At 32.4% G+C, this 23,707-nt stretch overlaps 1 protein-coding gene across 1 annotated transcript in view; it reads left to right on the top strand.

The window, feature by feature from the left end:
- The window catches only part of ADGB (androglobin), a 330,120-nt gene that overhangs the window by 226,381 nt on the left and 80,032 nt on the right, over nt 1-23,707 (top strand). Inside the window, exons 20-21 of the mRNA XM_044675455.1 lie at nt 4,995-5,182; nt 16,580-16,764. Coding sequence (XP_044531390.1) covers nt 4,995-5,182; nt 16,580-16,764 — 373 coding nt within the window. The remainder of the gene's footprint in view (nt 1-4,994; nt 5,183-16,579; nt 16,765-23,707) is intronic.

Genomic DNA, 23,707 nt, shown 5'->3' on the forward strand with positions numbered 1-23,707 from the left:
TAAAGAGAATTTAAAAATAGGAAGGGAGGATTCCTAAACTTACCAGATCTCAAAATATACTTTAAAGTGATAACTATCAAAACAATCTGGTATTGTCTAAGAAACAGAGTAGTGGAACAATGGAATAGGTTAGTTAATCAACACAGAGTAGCTAAAAATTACAGTAACTTAGTATTCAATAAACTCCAAAATCTAAACCTTTGTGGGAAGAACTTAATATTTGCTGAAAAATAAAAAAATGCTAAGAAAACTGCAAAATAGTAGTAGGAACTAGGCAGAGATGAACTCCTCATATAATATACCAAAGTAAACTCAAAATAAATACATGACTTAGAAATAAAGAATGATACTATGAACATATTAGGGGAACACGGAAAAGATTACCTTTCAGACTTATGAATAAGGGAAGTATTTATGACCGAACAAGACAGAGAGGATTATAAAAAATCAAATGAAAAATTAAATTAAATTAAATTAAAAGGTTATTTTGCAATAAAAAACAATACAAATAAGATTAGAAGGGGAGCAAAAATTGAGAAAAAACTCATAGTAAGATAGTAAGACCTCATTTCTCAAATATATAAGGAATTGAATCATTTATAAGAATACAGAGAATTCCCAAATTGATAAATGGTTAAATATATCAACAGGCAGTTTTCAAATGAAGAAATGAAAATCATCTTTAATTATGTGAAAAAATGGTCCAAATCACTATTAGAGAAATGCAAATTAAAAAAAACTCTTAGATACCATCTCACACATATCAGAGTAGCTTGTAAGACCAAAAAGAAAAATCTTAAATATTGGAGATGATATAGGAAAATTGAGACAATAGGATGTCCACCAACTGGGTAAGCCTGAACAAGTTGTGGTATATAGTTTTAATGGAATACTATTGTGCCATAAGAAATAATTAAAAGAATGAATTCAGAAAGTCCTGGAAAGACTTACTTGAAATGATGCAAAGTGAAGTGAACAGAACCAGAGCAGTGAATAGAAGAGAAATATCATATGATGATCATCTATGAAGTATTAAAACTATTATCAGCAAAGCAAGGTTCAAAGGAAAGGGACTCTTGATGAAAAATAATATCAATAGTCAAAGAAGGAATTGTTAAAAGAATCCAACTGCAGATGAAAGCAACCCATTCTCCATTTCCTTCATGAGTTTTTTTCATATGTGAAATAGGTGTCTTCTTTTGTGACATGAGAAATATGGAAATATGTATTGCATGACAGCACAGATATAACCTATAGTAGACTATTTGCCACCTCAGGGAGATGGATGAGAAAGAGAAAATCTGAATCTCAAAATGTCAGATAACAATTGTCAAAAATTGTTTCTATATGTAATTGAAAACAACTAGAGTTACAAGAAATAAATTATGTTTGACCATTATGTTGATTGGACTTACCAAGTCTTTCATTTTCTTTACAATTTCACCATTTCGGTACCAGTTATTTTCCTGGTTGTTTTCACTTCACTTTACTTTGCATCAGTTCACATAGGTCTTCCCAAATTTTTCCTTTGATCTATAGACCTAGTAGTGGTATCTGGGGTCAAAAAATGTATAGTTTAATAGCTTTTTAAATTCATTTCTGCCAACAGTGCTTTAATGTACCTGTTTTCCAATAGTCCTCTTGTACTTTTCATTTTCCATTTTTGTCAGCTTTGTCAGTCTGATAAGTGTGACGTGATACCTCAGTGATACCAGTTTTCATTTATATTTCCTCTGAAAATCATCTATTCATATCCTTTGAACATTTATCAATTAGGCTAGGGTTCTAATTCTGGTAAATTTGACCCATTTTCTTATATATGTTAGAAGTGAGAAGCCTTTATCAGAGAATCTTCCTACAAAGATTTTTTCCAGATTCCTGCTTTTATTCTAACTTTAGTACTTTGCTTTTGTTACATAAAATTAAAAAAAGTTCTTGTTTATATAATCCAGATGATCAATTTTGCCTCTTGTGAATCTTTATATCTTTTGTTTGGAGATGCACTAATCCACTATCTATGTATGTTATAGATAATTTTCTACATGATCCAATAATTTGTCTATGTTACCACCCTTTATTTTCAAATCAGGTACTCATTTTGTGCTTATCATTTTATATGTTGTGAGATGTTGGTTTGTTTTTTTGCCAAGTTTTTTTGCACACTATTTTCTAGTTTTCTCAACAGTTTTTTTGTAATACAATGAGTTCTTATAGGATCTTTGAGATTATCAACCAGTAGGTAAAACTGCGCTCATCTGCGTATCATATACTTAATCTGTTCCACTGATCGAACACTCTATTTTTTACCAAGTATAACGTTGTTTTGACAACTACAGCTCTACCATATAGATCAAGATCTGGTACTTATAGGCAGCTATACTTCCTGTTCTTCCCCTGCTCCCCAATTCTCTTTATATTCTTAACCTTTTGTTCCTTCAGTTTAATTTTGTTATGATTTTTTTCTAGCCCCATAAAGTAATTCTTTGGTAATTTGGTTGGTATTGCACTGAATAAGTAAATTACTTTAGGTAATATGTCAGTTTTAATATGTTTGCATTACCTACTCATGAGAAATTAATATTTATGCGGTTTTTGACATTAGTGTTTATTTGTTTGAATATCATTTTATTCATAAATTTCTACTTTGTATTGGTAGGTGGATTCCCTAGTATTTTGTTCTATCTAGTTATTTTAATGGAATTTCCCTTTGTAGCAATTCCTGCTAGTTTTTAATACTATGTGGAAGTACTATTATTTGTGTGGATTTATTTTATACTTCAACTTTGCTAAAGTTGTTCATCTTCTATTAGTTTCTTAGCTGACTGTGATTCTCTAAATAAATTATCATATCATCTACAAAAAAATTATAGTTTTATTTTCTCTTTGCCTATACTTATTTCTTCAAATACTTTTTTCTTGTCTTATTGCTATAGCTAGCATTTCTACTATAATATTGAATAATTGTGATATTAATGGAAATCCTTATTTTACCCCTGATCTTATTGTGGTTTCTAACTTATCCTGATTTCAGATAATGCTTACTCTTGGTTTTAGATAGTTACTACTTTTCCTAATAAAGATAGGTTCATTTATTCATTTACTTTCTAGTATTTCTGTATGAACAAGAATAGATGTATTTTATCTAAGACTTTTTTCTATTTGTTGAAATAACCATATAATATTTTTATTTGTTATTTATATAACCATTATGCTTATAGTTTTTTTAAAACTCTTTATTTCTTAGAATCTATACTAAGTATTAATTCTAAGGCAGAAGAGTGGTAAGGGCTTGGCAGCTGGGAGTAAGTGACTTGCCTCAGGGTCAGACAGCTAGGAAATGTCTGAGTTCAGATTTGAACCCAGGTCCTTGCAACTCCAGGTCTGGTACTCTGTCCACTATGCTACCTAGCTTCCTCTGCTTATAATTGAATACTGAAGTAGCTTGCATTCTTGATACAAATCCTGCCTAATCACAGTGTATGATCTTTGTGATCTATTACTGTAATTCACTTACTAATATTTTATTCTGCTATACAAAAGTTTTATACAGAAATTCTTTTCTTAGCAATGTCTTCCTTGAAATATACGCCCAATAGTAGGATCTTGAATTCAGCTTCATATTCTCTTTCTACATATACCCAGGAATCTAATCTTGCTTTTTCTATCTCCATGATGTCACTCATATCCAATCTCTTTTCTCTAATCATACAACCAAAAACTTAGTGCTTTCATCTTAAATAGTAGGTACTAGATTGTTTTATCAGCCTCCTTATTTGTTTCCCTAAGTCATGTTACGTGTTTTCTACTTTAATTCAAACTTTACATAGTTATTAATAAGGTTTTTTTCCATAAACCTTTGCAGATCCATCAATGTTACTGCTCTACTCCCCTAAACTCCACTGGGTTCCTTTTGTTTCCTATCGTCATAAAACATGAACTCTACTGTTTGATTTCTAAAATTTTTTGAAACATGGTCTTAACTTTATGATTTCATTATACATTATTACTCTTCCTATGCTTTCTCTTTCTACTTTGCTTATGGTAGCTATTCCATTTCTCATCTTTTGCAGTTTCAGGCTCTTATAGTTGGAATCTACTCTGTCTTGATTTCCACTTTATAGAATCCCTCACTTTATTCAAAAACTACCTCAAGTATCACCTTCTCCATTAAACTTTTCATGATTTCCCTATTAGAGACTTCTCTCTCCAACTATCTTTAACTTTATTACATTTTTTATTTTTCTGTATATTCTTTTAATATACATATTTTCTCTTTTCATAGGATTTTAAATTCTTTTACAGTAGGGACAATTTCATTTTTTATATTAATATCCCAAATCTAAGCACAATACCTAGAACATAAAGAATCTACTTAATAAATACTTACTGATTGTTTTGTATTGCATTTAGTTTTACTAAGTTATTCATAAACAAGTCAGTGTTTCTCATTTTGAATCTGAAAAACAAAATCATGGATTCATTCATGTTCTATAATTTTTAAAACTTAAGCAGGGCTAAAAAATAATCTAGTTCAATGCCATAACTTTAAAATAGTTGAAGGGTCCGAGACAAAAAATTAAAGTAACTAATTGGATTTAATCCTAGATGTTCAGAACTCCAAATACAGATATTATCATCTAGATGTTATTTTTAATAGATAATTTTGAGGCAGAAATTCAGAGGTAACTAGGATATAGCCAAGAGGATTTGATTAGGGACTAATCTGAAAGGACATTCCTTCTCTATGATCCTATTCACCATAGAGAATGAACAGACATCAGGTCCCAAGCATGTTTGTCAGGGCATAAGGAGCAAGTGGAGACAGAGTCCCTGGAGTATATGCTGCTCCACTAGACTATGTAGAGGCCATAAGCACCTCCTAACCTATTTAACATATCACCCTATAAAGGTACCTCCAGTATGTAAATTATAGTACTTTTTTTTCCCTTTGTAATAGTTGTGATTTTAATATGGGCTTATTTTCATTTTTTTAGAAGGGATACTCATTTGTTGCAGAAGCTTATACGAATGAATTTTATGTAGCACCTGGAAAATGGAAACTTCGTATTATTGGTTCTTTTACTCCACTGCCATATCTTGGTCGAGAGGCTGTTAATGGTTTATTTGCCATGAGGGAAATCAAGGACTATTATATTCCCAATGAGAAGCAGGTTATGTTCAGGTATACGTATATTTCAAAATGGGAAATATTTTAAGTTCATTCTTAGAGTAAAACTATCACAAGGTTTTTGTGAGGATCAAATGAGAATGATATTTTTAAGGCACTTAGTACAGTATCTGGCCCATGTAAGGTATTTAAGTAATTTCTTGTTTTCTTCCAGTAAAGGAACAGTATATAGAGCCACATTATGCCTATTTAATCAGTCTTTATAGTCACTGGGAAACAAATGGAAGTTTAAATTTAAAAAAAAAAACTCAGGCAGAAACATTTAATGTTATAGAGAAAAACCTTTCAAATGAGAGAGCCTACATGTTTTTCTTTATGACCATCATAATGAGATGCAAGATATTGACTTAAGGTACTTCTAAATAATTTGAATATAGGTCTTCCAAAAATCACAGATTAGGAGTTTAAATAGTAATAGATATTTAAGAAAACTTAAAGGTGGAAAAAGGTGATTTTAAAAGGGGAAAATATGTTATCCAAAGTGACTGACACCACTTGCATGTCTTTAATAAATTGATTTCAGTTTATTTGAAATCATATAATTATAAAATGCATTATACTTAACAAAAACAAAGTAAAAAGAAAAAAATTCCTATCCTGCTATATTTGTCTTCAGTAGTACTGAATATGTTTATATTACCTAAGATAAAGGTGCATAACTATTTTATCTCAAGACTTTAATGTCTTAAATAGTAGCAAAATTTTGGGAAGTATATTTATGTAATATATGATTAACACATCTAAGGAAAACATATCTTTTTATTTTTTTTAAGTCATCTTTTTAAAAAATTTTATTTATAATATTGTCCATGGTTACAAGATTCATCTTCTTTTCCTCTCCTCCTCCCCCTGTCCTTCTAGAGCTGACATGCAATTCCACTGGGATATACATATGTCAATATTAAAAATCTATTTCCATATTACTGATATTTATAATAGTGTTCTTCTAAAACCAAAGCCCCAGTCATATATCTGTCAAACCATGTAATCAATCAGATGTTTTTCTTCTGTATTTCTACTCCCACAGTTTTGTTTTTTTTCTGGATGTGGATAGCATTCTTTTTCATAAGTCTCTTGGGATTATCCTGGGTCTTTGCACTGCTACTAGAAAAGAAGTTCATTACATTTGATTGTGCTCCAGTGTTTTAGTTTCTATGTGCAGTGTTCTCCTGATTCTGCTCATTCCACTCTGCATCTATTCCTCGAGGTCTTTCTAGTTCACATAGAAATCCTCTAGCTCATCATTCCTTTCAGCAGAATAGTATTCCATCACCATCAGATACTACAATTTGTTCAGCCATTCCCTAATTGAGGGACACCTCCTCATTAGGAAAGCATATGTTTAAAAGAAAAATACTAATTCACAGATTCCCAACCATTTTAACAAGAAGAAATACTTTTAAGTTCCAAAATTATGCAAATTTTGGACCTGGGGCTTGGGCAGATATAGCATATTGAGGATGACTAGGAGGATAGGTAGAGGAGATAGGCAGAGCCAAGATGGTAGAATAAAGAAAGCATTACAGCTGGCCTCTCCCAACATTCCCTTACAAAATACTTTAAAATAAAATGACACCTCAAATTGAATTCTGGAGTGGAAGAACCAATAAAAAGTCAAAATTTGATATTATTCCTGCCCAAGACAATTTAAGAGGTTGAAAGTGTGATGAGTAAAAATTCGAAGAGCCTGGGTTGCAGTTAAGAAAATCAATTTATTGATTAGGCTAACAATAATCAATAAATTAATTGGTCCATGAATTCTCTCAGTGATCAGAGACAATTTATTCAGTTTTGAGTTACTGAAATACAATTTGGAAAGTTCATTATACAAGCCTTCATGAGACAATTCAAGATATTTCTAATTGATGGATACATAATAATGAGATGGACTAATATGTTCCAGGCTATCTCTGATCCCCTCATAATGATGGAGAAAATCACATGGTGATCCCAAGATTCTAATATTCTTGGTGATGTAGATGAAGAAATCAAGTTAAATCTGTTTAAGATTGACTTCCATCATTCATCCTAATGGAGGAATCAAGGATATGACCATAACGATTTGTTTACCAGAAAAGATGAATTTTAGATTCTTAATTTTAATTGTCTTAATTTTAGAAGATGCTCTAGGGCAAGGAATGTGAGATAGAGAAATGTGGGGAAAGTCTTGAAAAATAGAGTGCTAAAGTACAATATTAGAAATAAAAAGGGTATAATATCAAGAATGAATCTTCTCAGGAGAGATCTGTGACATTGGGATAGGGCTAGTCTGTAGCCTTTGTTCTGGTGATGGGAGGAATAGCAGCTTTAGAGTTTCTCATGTTAGAGAAAGGAATAGGATCAGGAAAATGAGAAAGGGTGCTAGCCCTGGGTTCAGGACTGAATACTGGCCAGTAAACCCTTTGCCTGTAGGCTTCAAAGATATACCAATGCCAGGGGTCCAGTTTAAGGGCAGAGAGGAGTACTTTCTCTCCAGATGGAAATCTAGTGGGGGAACTCAACCTTATGCACTCAGAACTAGAAATCTAATAAAAAATATTCCATAAAGAAGTAAAGGAAGTAACTAAAATTTTAGGAAAGTTAGACTTAATAGATCTCTGCAGAAAACTCAATGGAGATAAAAAGGAATATACCTTCTTTTAAGCTGTACATGGTACATACACAAAAATTGACCACGTGCTAAGACATAAAAATTTCACATCTAAATACAGAAAAACAGAAAGAATGAATTCTTCCTTTTCAGATCATAATGCAATAAAATGTTCATAAATATGTGTCCATGGTAAGACAAATTAAAAATTAATTGGAAACTAAACTAATTCTAAAAACAGGGTTGGTCAAAGAACAAAATATAGAATATAAAAATAATCAATAATTTAATTAAAGAGAATGATAGTGAGGAGACAACATATCAGAACTTATGATAGGGATACAGCCAAATTAGTACTCAGATGAAAATTTATATCTTTGAATCTTGCATAAATAAAATAGAGAAAATACAGATAAATAGAGCATGCAGATAAAAAATTGAAAAATAAATTTTAAAACCTCCAATTAAAGATGAAATTGGAAATCCTAAAAATTAAAAGAGAAATTAATAAAAACTGAAAGTAAGAGAGCAATTGAACTAATAAATAAGTCTGAGTTGTTCTCCAACAACTAATATAAAATAAATTACAAATAAAATAGAATATTGGTTCATTTGATTTAAAAAAGAAAGAAGAAAATAAAATGACCAAGAGTGAAATAAGGATGCCCATTATCTGTACTATTATTTAGTATTGTATCAGAAATGCTAACTTTACCAATAAGAGAAGAAAAAAGAAATTGAAGTAGTTAAAGTAGGCAATGAGGAAACTAAACTGTAATTTTTTAAAGATTATATGGTGGTATACTTAAGAGAATCCTAGAGAATCAACTAAAAAAACTAGTTGAAGTAATAACTTAAGCAAAGTTGCAGGATACAAAATAAATCCACATAAATAATTTGCATTTCTATGTATTACCAACAAAGTCCAAAAGCAAAAGCTAGAGAAATCTCATTTAAAATAACTAGAGAATATAAAATACTTGGCAATCTACATGCTGAGTCAAACACAAGAATTATATGAACATAATTACAAAACATTTTAATGCAAATTTAGATGTAAACAATTGGAAAAAGTATTAATTGCTCATGGCAGGATGAACTAATATAAAATAAAAATGACAATTCTACCTAAGTTCATTAATTAAGTTCCATACCAAACAACCAAAAATTATTTTATAGAGTTAGAAAAAATAAACTGCATCTGGAATAACAAAAGCTCAAGAATATTAAGGGAAAAAATGAAAAAAATGTGAAGAATATGGGCCTAGCAGATCTCTAACTGTACTATAAAGCATTGATCATCTAAACAGTCTGGCCCTGGCTAAGAAATAGAATAGATTAGTGGAATAGATAGAGAGTAAAAGTCCTAAGCAATCTAGTATTTGATACACAAAGATACCACCTTTTAGAATAAGAACTCACTGTTTGACAAAAACTGCTGGGAAAACAGGAAAACAGTATGGCAGAAACTAAGTATAAACCACTATCTCATACCATATAGCAAGATAAGGTCAAAATGGGTTTAGGTAGACATAAAGGGTGATACTATAAGTAAATTAGTGGAACATATAATAGTTTATCTGTCCAATCTATGGAGAGGGGAAGAATTTATGACCAAATAAGAGATAGAGAACATAATAAAGTATAAAATGAACAATTTTAACAATATTAAATTAAAAAGATTTTGTGTAAATAAAACCAATGTAACCAAGATTAAAAGGTAAATAACAAACTGGGAAAATTTTTATGACAGATTTATCTGATAAAAGTCTCATTTCTCAAATATATAGACAACTATTTCAAATCTATAAAATTACAAGTTATTCCCCAATTGACAAATGATCAAAGGATATGAATAAGCTGTTTTCAGATGAAGAAATTAAAGCTATCAATAGTTATATGAAAAAATGTTCCAAATCACTTGATTAGAGAAATGAAAATCAAAATAACTTTGAGTTATCACTTTACTCCTATCAGATTGGCCAATATGACAGGAAAGGAAAATGATAAATGTTGGATGTGATAAGCCAAAATTGTGTGATAAGCCACCATTGCTGGTGGAATTGTAAATTGATCCAAACATTCTGGAGGGCAATTTGTAATTCTGTTCAGAGGGCTATAAAAGAATGCATATGCTGTGATCCACTAAAACCACTGCTAGGTCTATATCCCAAAAAGATTTTTTTTAAATGGGAAGGGACTTAATTGTACAAAAAATATTTATAGCAGCCCTTTTTTGATGACAAAGAATTAAAAATTAAGGAGATATAAATCAGTTGGGGAAAGGCTGAAAAAAATTGTGGTATGTGATTGTGATGAAATACTATTGTGCTCTAAGAAATTATGAACTAGATGATCTCAGAATTAGCTGGAAAGACCTACATGAAGTGATGCAGAGTGAAATAAGCAGAATCAGGAGAACATTGTATATAGTAAAAGCAATATTATGGAATGATAATGGTGAAAGAATTAGCTACTCTCAGCAATACCTTAATTTAGGATAATTTTGAAGGAGTTATGACAAAGGAATGTTGTCCACCTTCAGAGAAAAAATTGTTGGAGTCAGAAGCATATTATTTTTCACTTTAGTTTTTTATTTTGGGGTTTCTGTTTCGTATGATTTTTCTCCTACAAAAATGAACAACATAGAAATGTTTTACATGATAATACATGCATAACCCAGATCAAATTGCATACTATCTTTAGGAAAAGAGAAGAAAGGGAGGGGCAAAGACAATTTGGGTTGTATAACTTTAGAAAAATTATATGGAAAAACTGTTATTACATGTAATTGATAAAATAAAATATCTGTACAAAAATTAAAGAAGAGTGATATAAGAAAAAGGGGAAAAGAGATGAGAGCAATGGGAAAAGAGTTATGAAAAGGCAATTAACAACTTGATAAAAGAGGCACAAAAATAATAAAGAAAATAACACTTTTAAAAGTAGAATTGATCAGATGGTAAAAAAATGTACAAAACCATACCAAGAAACAAACAACTCTTTAAAAATGAGAATTAACGAAATGCATAAACATGGTACAAAACTTTATAGAAGAAAACAATTCCTGAAAAATTAGCATTGGGCAAACAGAAGCGAATGATTACTTGAGAGATCAAGAAATAGTTGAAAAGAATTGGGGCAGCAACAGGGCTAAGTAGGTAGAGAATTAGGCCTAGAGATGGAATGTCCTGAGATCAGATGTGGCCTCTGACACTTGCTTGTAGTAGTGTGTTTGGGCAAGTTACTTGATCCCAATTGCCTAGCCATTACCTCTCCTTCCTTGGAACCAATTCTTAATATTGATTTTAAGAAAGAAACATTTTTAAAAAGTCAAAAGAATGAAAAAAATGAGAAAATGTGAAAAATCTCATGAGAAATACAAGTTAACCTGGAAATTGACTGAGAAGAATAATTTAAGAATAATAATTAATTGAACTACTTGAAAATTATGACCAAAATTGTAATTGTCTTCATATTTCAAGAATTTACAAATAAAAACTGCCCTGATATTCTAGAACCAGAGAGTAAAATAGAAATTGAAAGAATCCACAAATCACCACCTGAAAGAGCTCTCAAAATGAAAAATTTCAGGAATGTTATAGCCAAATCCCAGACCTCTCAGGTCAAAAAGAAATTACTATAAACAGATAGAAAGACTCCATTCAAATGTCATGGAACCACAATCAAGATGACACAAGATTTAGCAGCTAAAAGGAATAAGGATTTGGAATTCGATATTTATGAAGGTAATAATAACCTACCCAAAATGCTGATCATAATCCTTCAGGAAAAATTGACATTTAATTAAATATATGACTTGCAAAAATTCCTGATAAAAAGACTATATCTGTATAGAAAATTTGACTTTCAAATTTAAGATTCAAGAGAAGCATTAAAAGGCAAAAATAAAAAATAAATCATAAGAGTCTTGAAAAGGTTAAATTGATTACATTCCATGGGGAGGAAGATACATGTAACTCCTATGAACTTTATCATTATTAAGGCAGTTAGAAGGACTCCACATAGATAGAGGGCATGTGAATGATTTGCTAATCCCTCTTGTTTCACTTTGTAAACATGTTGAGCCCCAAAACTGAAATTTTGTGCCATTCCTTTTAAAATATTCATCAGTTTATGTAGCCCTGGACAAATATCCGCCATAGGGCATAATGTTTTGCTTATTATTTTGGGAAAAGGGAGTATTCAGAGTATAAATAAAGTTGGATCAGCTTTTTTTTAATAATAAAAAAATGGAATTAACTCCAAAAATGGATAAGTGGGAAAGAGGAATTCACTATAAGAAAGGGAAAATTGTCTTATATAAAAGAAGTATACAATGAATACTTTCTACAGTTGAGGGAGAGATGGTGAAAAACAGACAACTCTTGAACCTGACTTTAATCTGAATTAGTTCAAATAAGGAAGAATGCATTTAGACATTTGTCATTGGGGAAGGAGAAGTAAAAAGAGAAAACAGAAAAAGGAAGTTGGAAACAAAACATTTTTGAGAAGTGACAGGATAAAAAGAGAGAAAGATAAACAGAAGTAAACAGGAAGGAAAGAAATATACGATAATTGTAAATGTGAATGAAATTAATTCACCCATAAAAATGAAGCAAAAAGCAGAATTTATTAGAAACCAGAATCCAACAATATGTTGTTTATAAGAATGACATTTGAAACAGAGATACACACAGAATAAAATCTATTGTAACTGAAATTAAAATTAAAATTTTAAAAAAGGTAAGGGTACTGGGAAAACTGGAATTTAGTATGACCGAAACTAGGCATAGACTAGTATCTCACACCATACACCAAGATAAAGTCAAAGTGGATACTTGATTTATAAATAAAGGGAAATACTATAAACAAATTAAGGGACAGAAAATAGTTTACCTGTCTGACTTATGAATAAGGAAAAAATTTACAATCAAACAAAACATAAGACAGAATGTAAAGAATATAAAACAGATAACTGATTACATTAAACAAAAAGGTTTTTACACAAACAAAACCAATGTAATTAAGATTAGAAGGGAAACTTGCAAGAAAGGTAGCCAATATCTCTGGCAAAGGCCTAATTTCTAAAATATATAGAGAACTAAGTCTCAAATTTATAAGAATACAAGTTGTTCCCCAATTGATAAATGGCCAAATAATATGAACTGAGAGTTCTCATATGAAGAAATTAAAACTCTTTAGTCATGAAAAAAGGTTCCAAATCACTATTAGAGAAATACAAATTAAATCAACTCTGAGATACCACCTCGCCTATCAGATTGCCTAACGTGACCCAAAACAAAAATCAATAAATATTGGAAGAGATTGTGAAAATGGAGTTGGTGGAGCTTTGAACTGGTATAGTCATCTAAATGGAAACCAGTTTGGAACCATGCCCAAAGGGCCATCAAAGTATGCATAACCTTTGCCCTAGCAATACCAGTACTAGGTCTGTATTACAAAGAGATCAAAGATAGGGAGAAAAGACCTTGTTAAAAAATATTTAAAGAAGCTCTTTTTGTAGTGGCAAAGAATTTGAAACAGGAAATGTCTATCAGTTGGGCAGTGGCTGAAAAGTTACATGATTATAATGCAATATTATTGTGTGATAAGAAATGATGAGCAAGAAGTTAATTTTAAAACCTGGAATAGCATCTGTGAAGTGATGCAAAGTGAAGAGATCAGAACCAGGAAACCATTATACATAGTAACGTCAATAATGTATTATAGTCAACTATGAATGACTTCATTAGTATCAGTAACACAAGGATCCAAGGCAAATCCAAGAAAACTCATGACAAAAAAAAAAGATACAACTATGGAAGGAATCTGAATGCAAATTGAAGCATTGCATTTTTCACTTTTTTTCCTTTATGAGTGTTTTCCCTTGTACAAGTGATATATGTCTTCTTCCATATCATTACAAACACGGAAATGTGTATTACATGATAGTACATTTATAACCTTTTTCCTATTACCTGCTGCTTTGGGGAAAAGGGGAAGAAGGAATAGAATATGGATTGAAAAATTTCAGAAAACAATTATTAAAAGTTGTGTCAACATGTAATCTGGAAAAAATATATAATAAAAAAGTAATTGTCTATAATATCAAAGGCTGTGGAAAGGCCAAAAAGGATGAGGACTGAGAAAAGAACATTTGACAGTTTCATTATTAATCTTGTAAGTATAATTTCAGTAGTGTAGTGGGAAGAGAAGTCATGGCGTGGAAGTTTTAGGAGTGGATAAAGAGAAAATGGAAGGAATAGGTGCAAATAAGAGGTGTCAAACACTTAACCTACAGCCCTTCCCTAGAACCAGATTAAAATGGATTTGGAAAATATTTTAATAAAATGAAGACACAATAAATCATAGACTAAAAAAAGTCAATAGGAGCAATAATGATCTCACACAAAGCAAAGCCAAAAATAAATCTAATTATTAAAGAAATAAAAATGGAAAATATATCTTGCTAAATGGTACCATAGACAATGAAGCATATCAATGCTAAACATATATACACCAAACAGAATAGCATCCAAATTCTTAAAGGAAAATTTAGAAAATAGATAGTAAAATTATACTAGTATGAAGGGAGTCCTCAAATTTCCCTTCTCACAGCTAGAAAAAAAGCATAAAATAAATAAGTTAAGGAAATGGATGAATAGAATTTTAGAAAATTTATATGTGATAGATCTTTCGAGAAAAATGAATGGGAAGAGAATTCAGCTGTACATCATAAAAATTGGCCATGTAGTAGAGAATAAAAATTCACAAAACTCCAAAGAAGCATTAATATTAAAATCACCCTTTCCAGGTTACAATACAATAAAAATTATAATAATGAACCATAAAAGTACAGATTAAAATTTTACTGGAAACTACTCCTAAAGAATGCAAAAGCAAACCATAGAAAAAAGCAAGGCATTTAAACAATTTCATGGAATATATTGATGACAATGAGAAAACATATTTTTGAAATGCATCCAAATCAGTACAATACCTGGTTTTCCATAATCCATCTGAAAACAGTCTAGGAAATCTGAAGCTGAGGAAAATGGAAGCAATTATTTCCATGTGTCTCAATGTAAATCCAATTAATTAGTTCTAGACACTCCAAAATACATACTAAAACACATTTCATAGAGAATAAATATTTTATTTAATACTAAAAACAATGAAATGAATATAAAAGACACGTACAGAATAAATGAGCTCCTGAGCAGAACCCAGACCATCAGGACTACTTGGCTGCCTGCCTTTTCGTTGTCCTTGGCAGCAATGGCTCCCTGGACTCCAAGGACATGAAGAAGATTCTAGACAGCCTCAGCTTCGAGGCAGATGAGGAGCGGCTCAAGGCTGTGGGCAAGTTCAGCAGCAAAAACATCGAGGATGTGTACCAGTAGGGAAGTAGTATGTCGGCCTCCATGCTTGCAGGGGGCTGTTACCGTCAGAAGTCTAGTGATGGCATACATAGGCTCTGGATTCTTCACCCAAGTGGCCACCAGGATACTTAAACAAATAAATGTCTTATTTATGAGAAAAAAAAACAAACAAAAAAACCTTTCTGAAGACTCTTCTTGCCTATGGAAGACGAGTGAAGAGGGGAGAGAGAGATGTAGCTAGTATTATTTGGAAGGAGGCCCCTTCATCATGCCTCGAATTTTTTGAACCAGCCTTAAAATTAACAGAAAAGGAAATAAAATATTTAAATAATCTAATCTTAGAAAAAAATTTGAAAATGTCATGAAGGAGCTCCCTCAGATTGTTGAGGTACAAAGACATGAACTTCCTATAATTGCAGAAATAATCTAGAACTCCATTCCCAGAAGATATGGGTCACCCAGCTGGCTTTTAAGTTAGGTTTGATGATAGGAACTAGATCAATGATTTCATTTGTCAGGTGAGGAAACTACTTCTGCCAATGAAGTTTAGCCCCTTGTCTTCAACATACAGTCCTTAGAAAGCTGCCTAGAGCACTGAAAGGTTCATTTATATATCTAGGGCCTCACATAGTTTGTGTCCCAGGACAAAACAGAAAATAATTCTCATTAATGTATAAAAGGGATTTGATCCCAAGGAACAAATTGCTTGAACCAAATTAAAAATTAGGGATGAGACCAATGTTTGATTAACTCAAAGCTGAGTTGATTGAACTATGGATAACTGGATCATACTATACTGGTCTCAGTTTCTGTTATGAGTTAATACTATAGACAGACTTAAGAGATCCATGGCTCTTCAAGCACTATAAAAACAAAAGAGACCAGGGCTGGTCATCATAGTCATTTGGGGATTACTTTCAGGGAGAGAAGAATTATGTCAGCAAAGTCTATTAATAGAGCTAATGGTAAGACTTACTTCCCAATGGGAATCCTGACAAGTTTCAGAAAATGAGGGGTGTTAAGGAGCATGCCCTAGCAATGGGAATCATCATGGTATATTTTCCCAGATAAGCTTTTAGAATTAATTATAAACTTCATTAAGTTGGCTAAATAAGACTTGATCTAAATAATAAATTAATGCAGTCATGATTTCTTCTTAAAGAAAGCCTTGTGTTAGTTTTCTCTTTATTTTTATTATGTATATATTTTAGTCTATAACTGTATGTCTGTTATGTAAATATGTATATTCTAGTAGTTTAAAAAGCAACTTTTTTATTTTAGAGATTTTAGTGGAAGCTCTGAAATAGCGTTTATTATAGACTATTATGGTAACGAAATTTATAATTTCCTTTGCTTGGATTACAGAAAAAGATAAGTAAATTGGTGGCAGTTATTATTATTTTTTTATTTTTATAGGTATTCAATAAAAGTGGCACTAGCCCATGTTGTTACGGTACAGGTACGTACTTCCAAAACTGATGTTTTCATCAAACTACAGATACTGGAAAATGAAGAAGAGGCTGTAAGCACTATTGGAAAAGGCCATGCTATAATTCCTACATTTCTTTTCCTTAGTAGTGAAAAGGCTTTAAGCTCTCAATGTAAGTACCTTATTTTTAATTCCCTTAAAAATATTTAGATTCCATAATAGACATTTACCTATTCAGTTTTAAAATCATTTACTTGGAGAAAACAATAAAAAGACAAATGTATGAAAAGTAAATAAAATACCATAGCTATGATCAATAAAATGATCATTTAATACATATGCATGTATTATGTCATATTACTAAGTATATATGTGTGTACACACATGTAGCAGCAAAACAGTATATGGTTCATAAGATTTCTCAAAAAAGGTTCTATTATGAAATCCGCTAGGGTGATCTTATATTCTTTAGGCCTTGCCAATAAAGCACAACCTCTGATGTGTTCTCCCCCTGAAAGTTTTTGAGTTTAATCTCCACAATGGCATGTGGCTTCTTCCTGACATATTCATGGCCAGTGGGCTAGACAATGGGTGATAGATTCTTTGGCCTTGGCAGTATAGGAAAAACCAAAAATGCTGTGGCAGGGATGGTAGCAAAGGTGGCAGAGACTGCTCAGAATGACAGTTTTCAGACCACCTTCTTATTAACATTAATTTAACTATCAACTTTCTAAATTTTAAGTCCATGTCCAGGGACTAAAGAACATCCTATTGGAATAAACCGAATTATATCAATATTGATATTTTTGCTTTAAATGCAATGAGAAGATATAAGGAAGAAGTAGCTAAAAGCAGAGGGCGAGGAATAGGGGAATAAGTATTTATTAAGTAACTACTACTATGTGCCAAACACTGTGCTCAGTGCTTTACAAATATTGTCTTATTTAATAATCTTAACAACCCTGGGAGGTAAGAATTATTATTATCCCCATTTTATAGTTCAAGAAACTGAGGCAGACTGATTAAGTGATTTGCTTTTTGTCATACAGCTATTAATTATCTGATGCAGGTCTTCCTGACTCAACACTTATGGCTTTCTCCACTGTGCTACAGTTAATGAAAGAGCTAGTGGACTTGGTTTTATTCTGTGTATAAGCAGTGAAACATTTCATGGGACACATGTACATCTCATGTTGAAGTGCTCATAATAAGCAAAAACAAAAAACTAATTAAGATATTTAGAGCAAAGGTAAATAGACATCCTTAAAAACTCAATGAGAAATCAATTCCATCATTCAATATTTTAATATTATCTTTCTCCTGAAAACTTCCCATCTTCCCAACTTTCCTATTTCTTACCAAGGGTGCCACAATGTTTCTTCAAGTCAACCATGTTTGCAAGCATAGTCTGCAATGAGGGAGAAACCCATTGCCTCTTTAGGCTTTGAAGTAACTCCAGTCATAAAGAAGTCTTTCCTTACATGAATCTCAAATTTGCCTCTTTTTGCAATTGTTGCTTATAACTCCTAGTTCTGAGTTTTGAGTAAAGGAAAGCAAGTCTAATCCTCTTTTGCAACATGACAGACTCTGAAATTCATGAAAAGAATTTTCAAATTACCTTTGTATCTTATAAAAACATTGGATAAGGAAACCTAGTTAGATGCTTATAATATTTTGTTATATTAGTTCCCAAGGTCTCTACTGTTTGTAAGAGAAGGAATATTTCAATATATCTTCTCCACAACATTTTCATTGTTTATTTTTTCATTGCTTAAAGTTCAACTTTCTTTTGGTAATCTTTTAATTTTAATTTTTCTTTTCATCTTATATGTTTTCTCTTGGTTTTCCTTATCTCCACTGCATCAGTTTTATTCATACCTAATAATTTTTTCCTGAATTTCATGTTCCTCAATTTTTGTTGCAATATAATACGTTATGATATTATATTAATTTGTCATAATGTTTTCAGGTATTACCCAATCAATGAACATTCATTTTTTTCCTGTTTTTTAACCAGAAAGTGTTAGTAGGAAAATTTCTATATATACAATACTTAGTTTATCTTTTTCATTTGAGGGGAATATATGTCCGTTGTGGGTTTGCTTAATTAAGAGATATAGACATTTTCATTACCTTAAATAATTACAAAAGAAATTCAGAATGATTCCAGTGGTTCCCAAACTTTTTTGGCCTATCACCCCCTTTACAGAAAAAATATTATTTAGCCCCCTGGAAATTAATTTTTAAAGAATTTTAATAGCAATGAATAGAAAAGATAAATGCACCTGTGGCCATCACCAAGCCCCTGGATCGCTGAAGCACCCACCAGGGGGTGGTAGTGCCCACTTTGGGAATCACTGGCTTAGACTATGTCACAGACTATGTCACCAATGGCGCATTTGGCTTATTATTGCCTATTGCCTTTGACTATCTCTATTCTTTGTCATCTTTGACAATATACTTGAAGTTAGATGATGTCATAGAGTTTTTAACTTACATTTCTATAACTCTTAGTCATTTGTAACATGTTTCCACATAATCATTTTTAGTTTACCAGTTTACCAGTCTTCTTTTGAAAACTTCATAAATCCCAAATTCCATGTACCATATCATCCACAGAGCTCAGGCTAAGTTGAGGGAATGAATAAAGACCTTAAAACCATGATTGGCAAATTGTGCACATTGAAAATGGCCTGAAATTCTCCCTCTGGTCTTATTTTTATCTGAGAAGACAGCCCAGGGGAGATCTACACATATCACCATTTTGGACATCCCCCTATGCAAGCTAAGCCTTTTTCTCCCTCATATACATCATTGCTAGGGGGAGACACTTCTATTGCCTCATATATACAGGATTTACAAATCAAATTGTGAGAACTCCATGAATCTGGAGCTGCTGTACAAGTAAGTCCTGTAGACTTCTTGCTCCATGACCTACACTCATGAGACAAGGTGTATATAAAGAACTTCCAAAGCACTGGGGCCACTCAGTCTGCCTGAGAAGGTCCATTTTAAATCCTGTTAACCGCTCTGACAGCTATCAAAATTGGAGAAAAGAACTCTTGGATTCATTGCTTTCATGTAAAGAGAGTACCTTCTACTAACACTGAATGACTGTATCCTATCAAACTCATTGTTGTAAGTTTTAATTTTGTTGGTTAAGTTCCCATATTGATCTAATTTAATATATTCTGTTACATCATGTCACTGTAAGTTACTGCTTTGGCTATTAGCTACATGTTCTTTTATACTGTTTTTATTTGCACAGTCCTATTATCTTTACTTGTACTGTCCTATACCTGGACTGGAGATAATGTCACTATATTTATAATAGTGAACTATATTTTTTTGATTAAAAAAATTTTTATTGTTTTTCCTGGTATGTGCAATAGAGTATTTGAGTTTTCTTTCCTCTCTCATTTTTTTGTACTTGAAGCACATGTTACCAGTATTAATGTTTTTTTTTAATTTTGCACTAATATAAGTTTACAATATTCATTAGCCCTAATATTAATGCATACCCAAAAGCTTTAGACTATGGGAACCTGCCATTGATTGTTAAATATAATGGGACTTTGATTAAAGATTGTGTCTGATTCCAGGAGAAGGGATCACAAAAGAGCCATTATACAGTGCTGAAAAGCACAAGGTAAAGGAGACCAACCAATCCCATGTAATTGACGAGAATCTGCACTGAGACAGAGGACTTGTTTTGGGGTTCAAGGAAGTGGCTGTTTGACAGTGTCAGATGTAGGATTTCCCTGTGCCAGATACAGACAAAGTACCTTAGCTTGGCTAGAATATTGAATCCCCTATCCTTGAGAGTGAAGGTAAAATCAGCCCAGGAAATGATATTTCTGCTACACAATCTAGTCCCTTTTCTGTCATTCATAAGTGTGGCAATTTTCTGTAGTCCTGGCTGCTGATTGGGTGAGTGCATATTGCTGCAATGGTCCTATAGGCTTCTGGGACATAAATCACTGTAACAGTTCCATTTTCCTACAGTCTCTCCAGAGGCTATAACCCTCTGCCCTGGAGATGCAATCAGGAACTCAGTTCTCCTTGGGCTCTCCTCTCCCTTTAGTAGCACTGGTATGTGTTTACTCCTTCTCTTCCATAGCCATAGTTTGATATGCTATCTAGTGAGTGCCATCTTCCCTGTCAGCCATTAAAACCCCACACAGTCAGTTAAAGGTTCTAAAGCTGAGGCTGAGGCCTATATAATGTCCTCCAGGGCTGTCAAGAGTTGATTCAGTTGTCAGATGGCCACTAAAGCCTACCAGCTTCTATGTATCTTGTTTTATATCTGACAGTTTCTACTCTTTGACTCTTAACTATTTTTGATTATTTGTAAGATAATTTGGAGAGTGAGATACTCTTCTGAACTATTCTGCCATTTTCCCACAATGTATCCCAGTAATGTTTATTTTCAAAAGTGATTACTAAATTTTTTTAATTTTTTAAACATTTATTAATATTCATTTTTAACATGGTTACATGATTCATGCTCCTACTTTCCCCTTTACCCCCCATCAACCCCCTCCCATGGCTGATGCACATTTCCACTGGTTTTAACATGTGTCATTGATCAAGACCTATTTACATATTATTGATAGTTACATTGGTGTGTTAGTTTTGAGTCTACATCCCCAATCATGTCCGCCTCTGCCCATGTGTTCAATCAATTGTTTTTCTTATATGTTTCCTCTCCTGCAGTCCTTCCTCTGAATGTGGGTAGCATCTTTACCATAAATCCCTCAGAGCTGTCCTGTATATTTGCATTACCGCTGGTACAAAAGTCCATTACATTCGATTTTACCATAGTATATCAGTCTCTGTGTACAGTGTTCTTCTGGTTCTGCTCCTTTCGCTCTGCATCTGTTCCCGGAGGTCTTTCCAGTTCACCTGGAACTCCTCCAGTTTATTATTCCTTTTAGCACAATAGTATTCCATCACCAGCATATACCACAGTTTGTTCAGCCATTCCCCAATTGAAGGGCATACCCTCCTTTTCCAGTCCTTTCCCACCACAAAAAGCGCAGCTATAAATATTTTCATACAAGTCTGTTTATCTATGATCTCTTTGGGGTACAAACCCAACAATGGTATGGCTGGATCAAAGGGCAGGCATTCTTTTATAGCCCTTTGAGCATAGTTCCAAATTACCAACCAGAATGGTTGGATCCGTTCACAATTCCACCAGCAATGCATTAATGTCCTAATTTTGCCACATCCCCTCCACAATTCATTACTCTCCCCTTCTTTCATTTTAGCCAATCTGCTAGGTATGAGGTGATATCTCAGAGTTGTTTTGATTTGCATTCCTCTAATTATTAGAGATTTAGAACACTTTCTCATGTGCTTATTGATACTTTTGATTTCTTTGCCTGAAAATTGCCTATTCATGTCTCTTGCCCATTTATCAATTGGGGAATGGCTTGATTTTTTATACAATTGATTTAACTCCTTGTATATTTGAGTAATTAGACCCCTGTCAGAGTTTTTCATTATAAAGATTTTTTCCCAATTTGTTGTTTCCCTTCTGATTTTGACTACATTGTTTTTGTTTCTGCAAAAGCTTTTTAGTTTAATATAATCAAAACCATTTAATTTACATTTTGTAATTTTCTCTAACTCTTGCTTGACTTTAAAATCTTTCCTTTCCCAGAGATCTGACAGGTATACTATTTTGTTTTCACTTAACTTATTTATAATTTCCCTCTTTATCTTCAAGTCATTCACCCATTCTGAATTTATCTTGGTATAGGGTGTGAGATGTTGATCTAAACTTAATCTCTCCCATATTGTTTTCCAAATTTCCCAACAGTTTTTGTCAGATAGTGGATTCATGTCCCAAAAGTTGGGCTCTTTGGGTTTATCATATACTGTCTTGCTAATGTTATTTACCCCAAGTCTATTCCACTGATCCTCCCTTCTATCTCTTAGCCAGTACCATATTGTTTTGATGACTGCTGCTTTATAGTATAGTTTAATATTTGGTACTACTAGGCCCCCTTCCTTCACTTTTTTTTCATTATTTCCCTTGATATTCTTGATCTTTTGTTATTCCAGATGAACTTTGTTATAGTTTTTCCTAATTCAGTAAAGAAGTTTTTTGGTAGTTTGATAGGTATGGCACTAAATAGGTAAATTAATTTGGGTAGAATGGTCATTTTTATTATGTTAGCTCATCCTACCCATGAACAATTAATGGCTTTCCAATTGTTGAGATCCAGTTTTATTTGTTTGGAAAGTGTTTTGTAGTTGTTTTCATATAATTGCTCTGTTTGTTTTGGTAGATAGATTCCCAAGTATTTTATATTGTCTAGGGTGATTTTAAATGGTGTTTCTCTTTCTACCTCTTGCTGCTCTAATGTGTTGGAAATATATAGAAGTGCTGATGATTTATGTGTATTTATTTTGTATCCTGCAACTTTGCTAAAGTTGTTGATTATTTCTACAATCTTTTTAGCTGATTCTCTAGAATTTTTTAAGTAGACCATCATATCATCTGCAAAGAGTGGTAGCGTAATCTCCTCATTGCCTATTTTGATACCTTCAATTTCTTTTTCTTCTCTAATTCCTACTGCTAATGTTTCTAGTACAATGTTAAATAATAGAGGTGATAATGGGCATCCTTGTTTCACTCCTGATCTTATTGAGAAGGCTTCTAATTTATCCCCATTGCATATGATGCTTGTTGATGGTTTTAGGTATGTACTGTTTATTATTTTTAGGAAAGGTCCTTCTATTCCTATACTTTTCAGTATTTTCAATAGGAATGGATGCTGTATTTCGCAAAGGCTTTTTCAGCATCTATTGAGATAATCATGTGGTTTTTGTTTGTTAGACTGTTGATATGGTCAATTATGTGGATGGTTTTCCTAATGTTGAACCATCCTTGCATTCCTGGTATAAATCCCATCTGATCATGGTAGATGATCTTCTTAATTACTTGCTGGAGTCTCTTTGCTAGTATTCTATTTAGGATTTTTGCATCTATGTTCATTAGGGGGATTGGTCTATAGTTTTCTTTCTCTGTTCTTGAACGACCTGTCTTTGGAATCAGTACCATATTTGTGTCATAAAAGGAATTTGGTAGGACTCCTTCTTTG

Source organism: Gracilinanus agilis, chromosome 4, assembly GCF_016433145.1.
Source record: "Gracilinanus agilis isolate LMUSP501 chromosome 4, AgileGrace, whole genome shotgun sequence".
NCBI lineage: Eukaryota > Metazoa > Chordata > Mammalia > Didelphimorphia > Didelphidae > Gracilinanus > Gracilinanus agilis.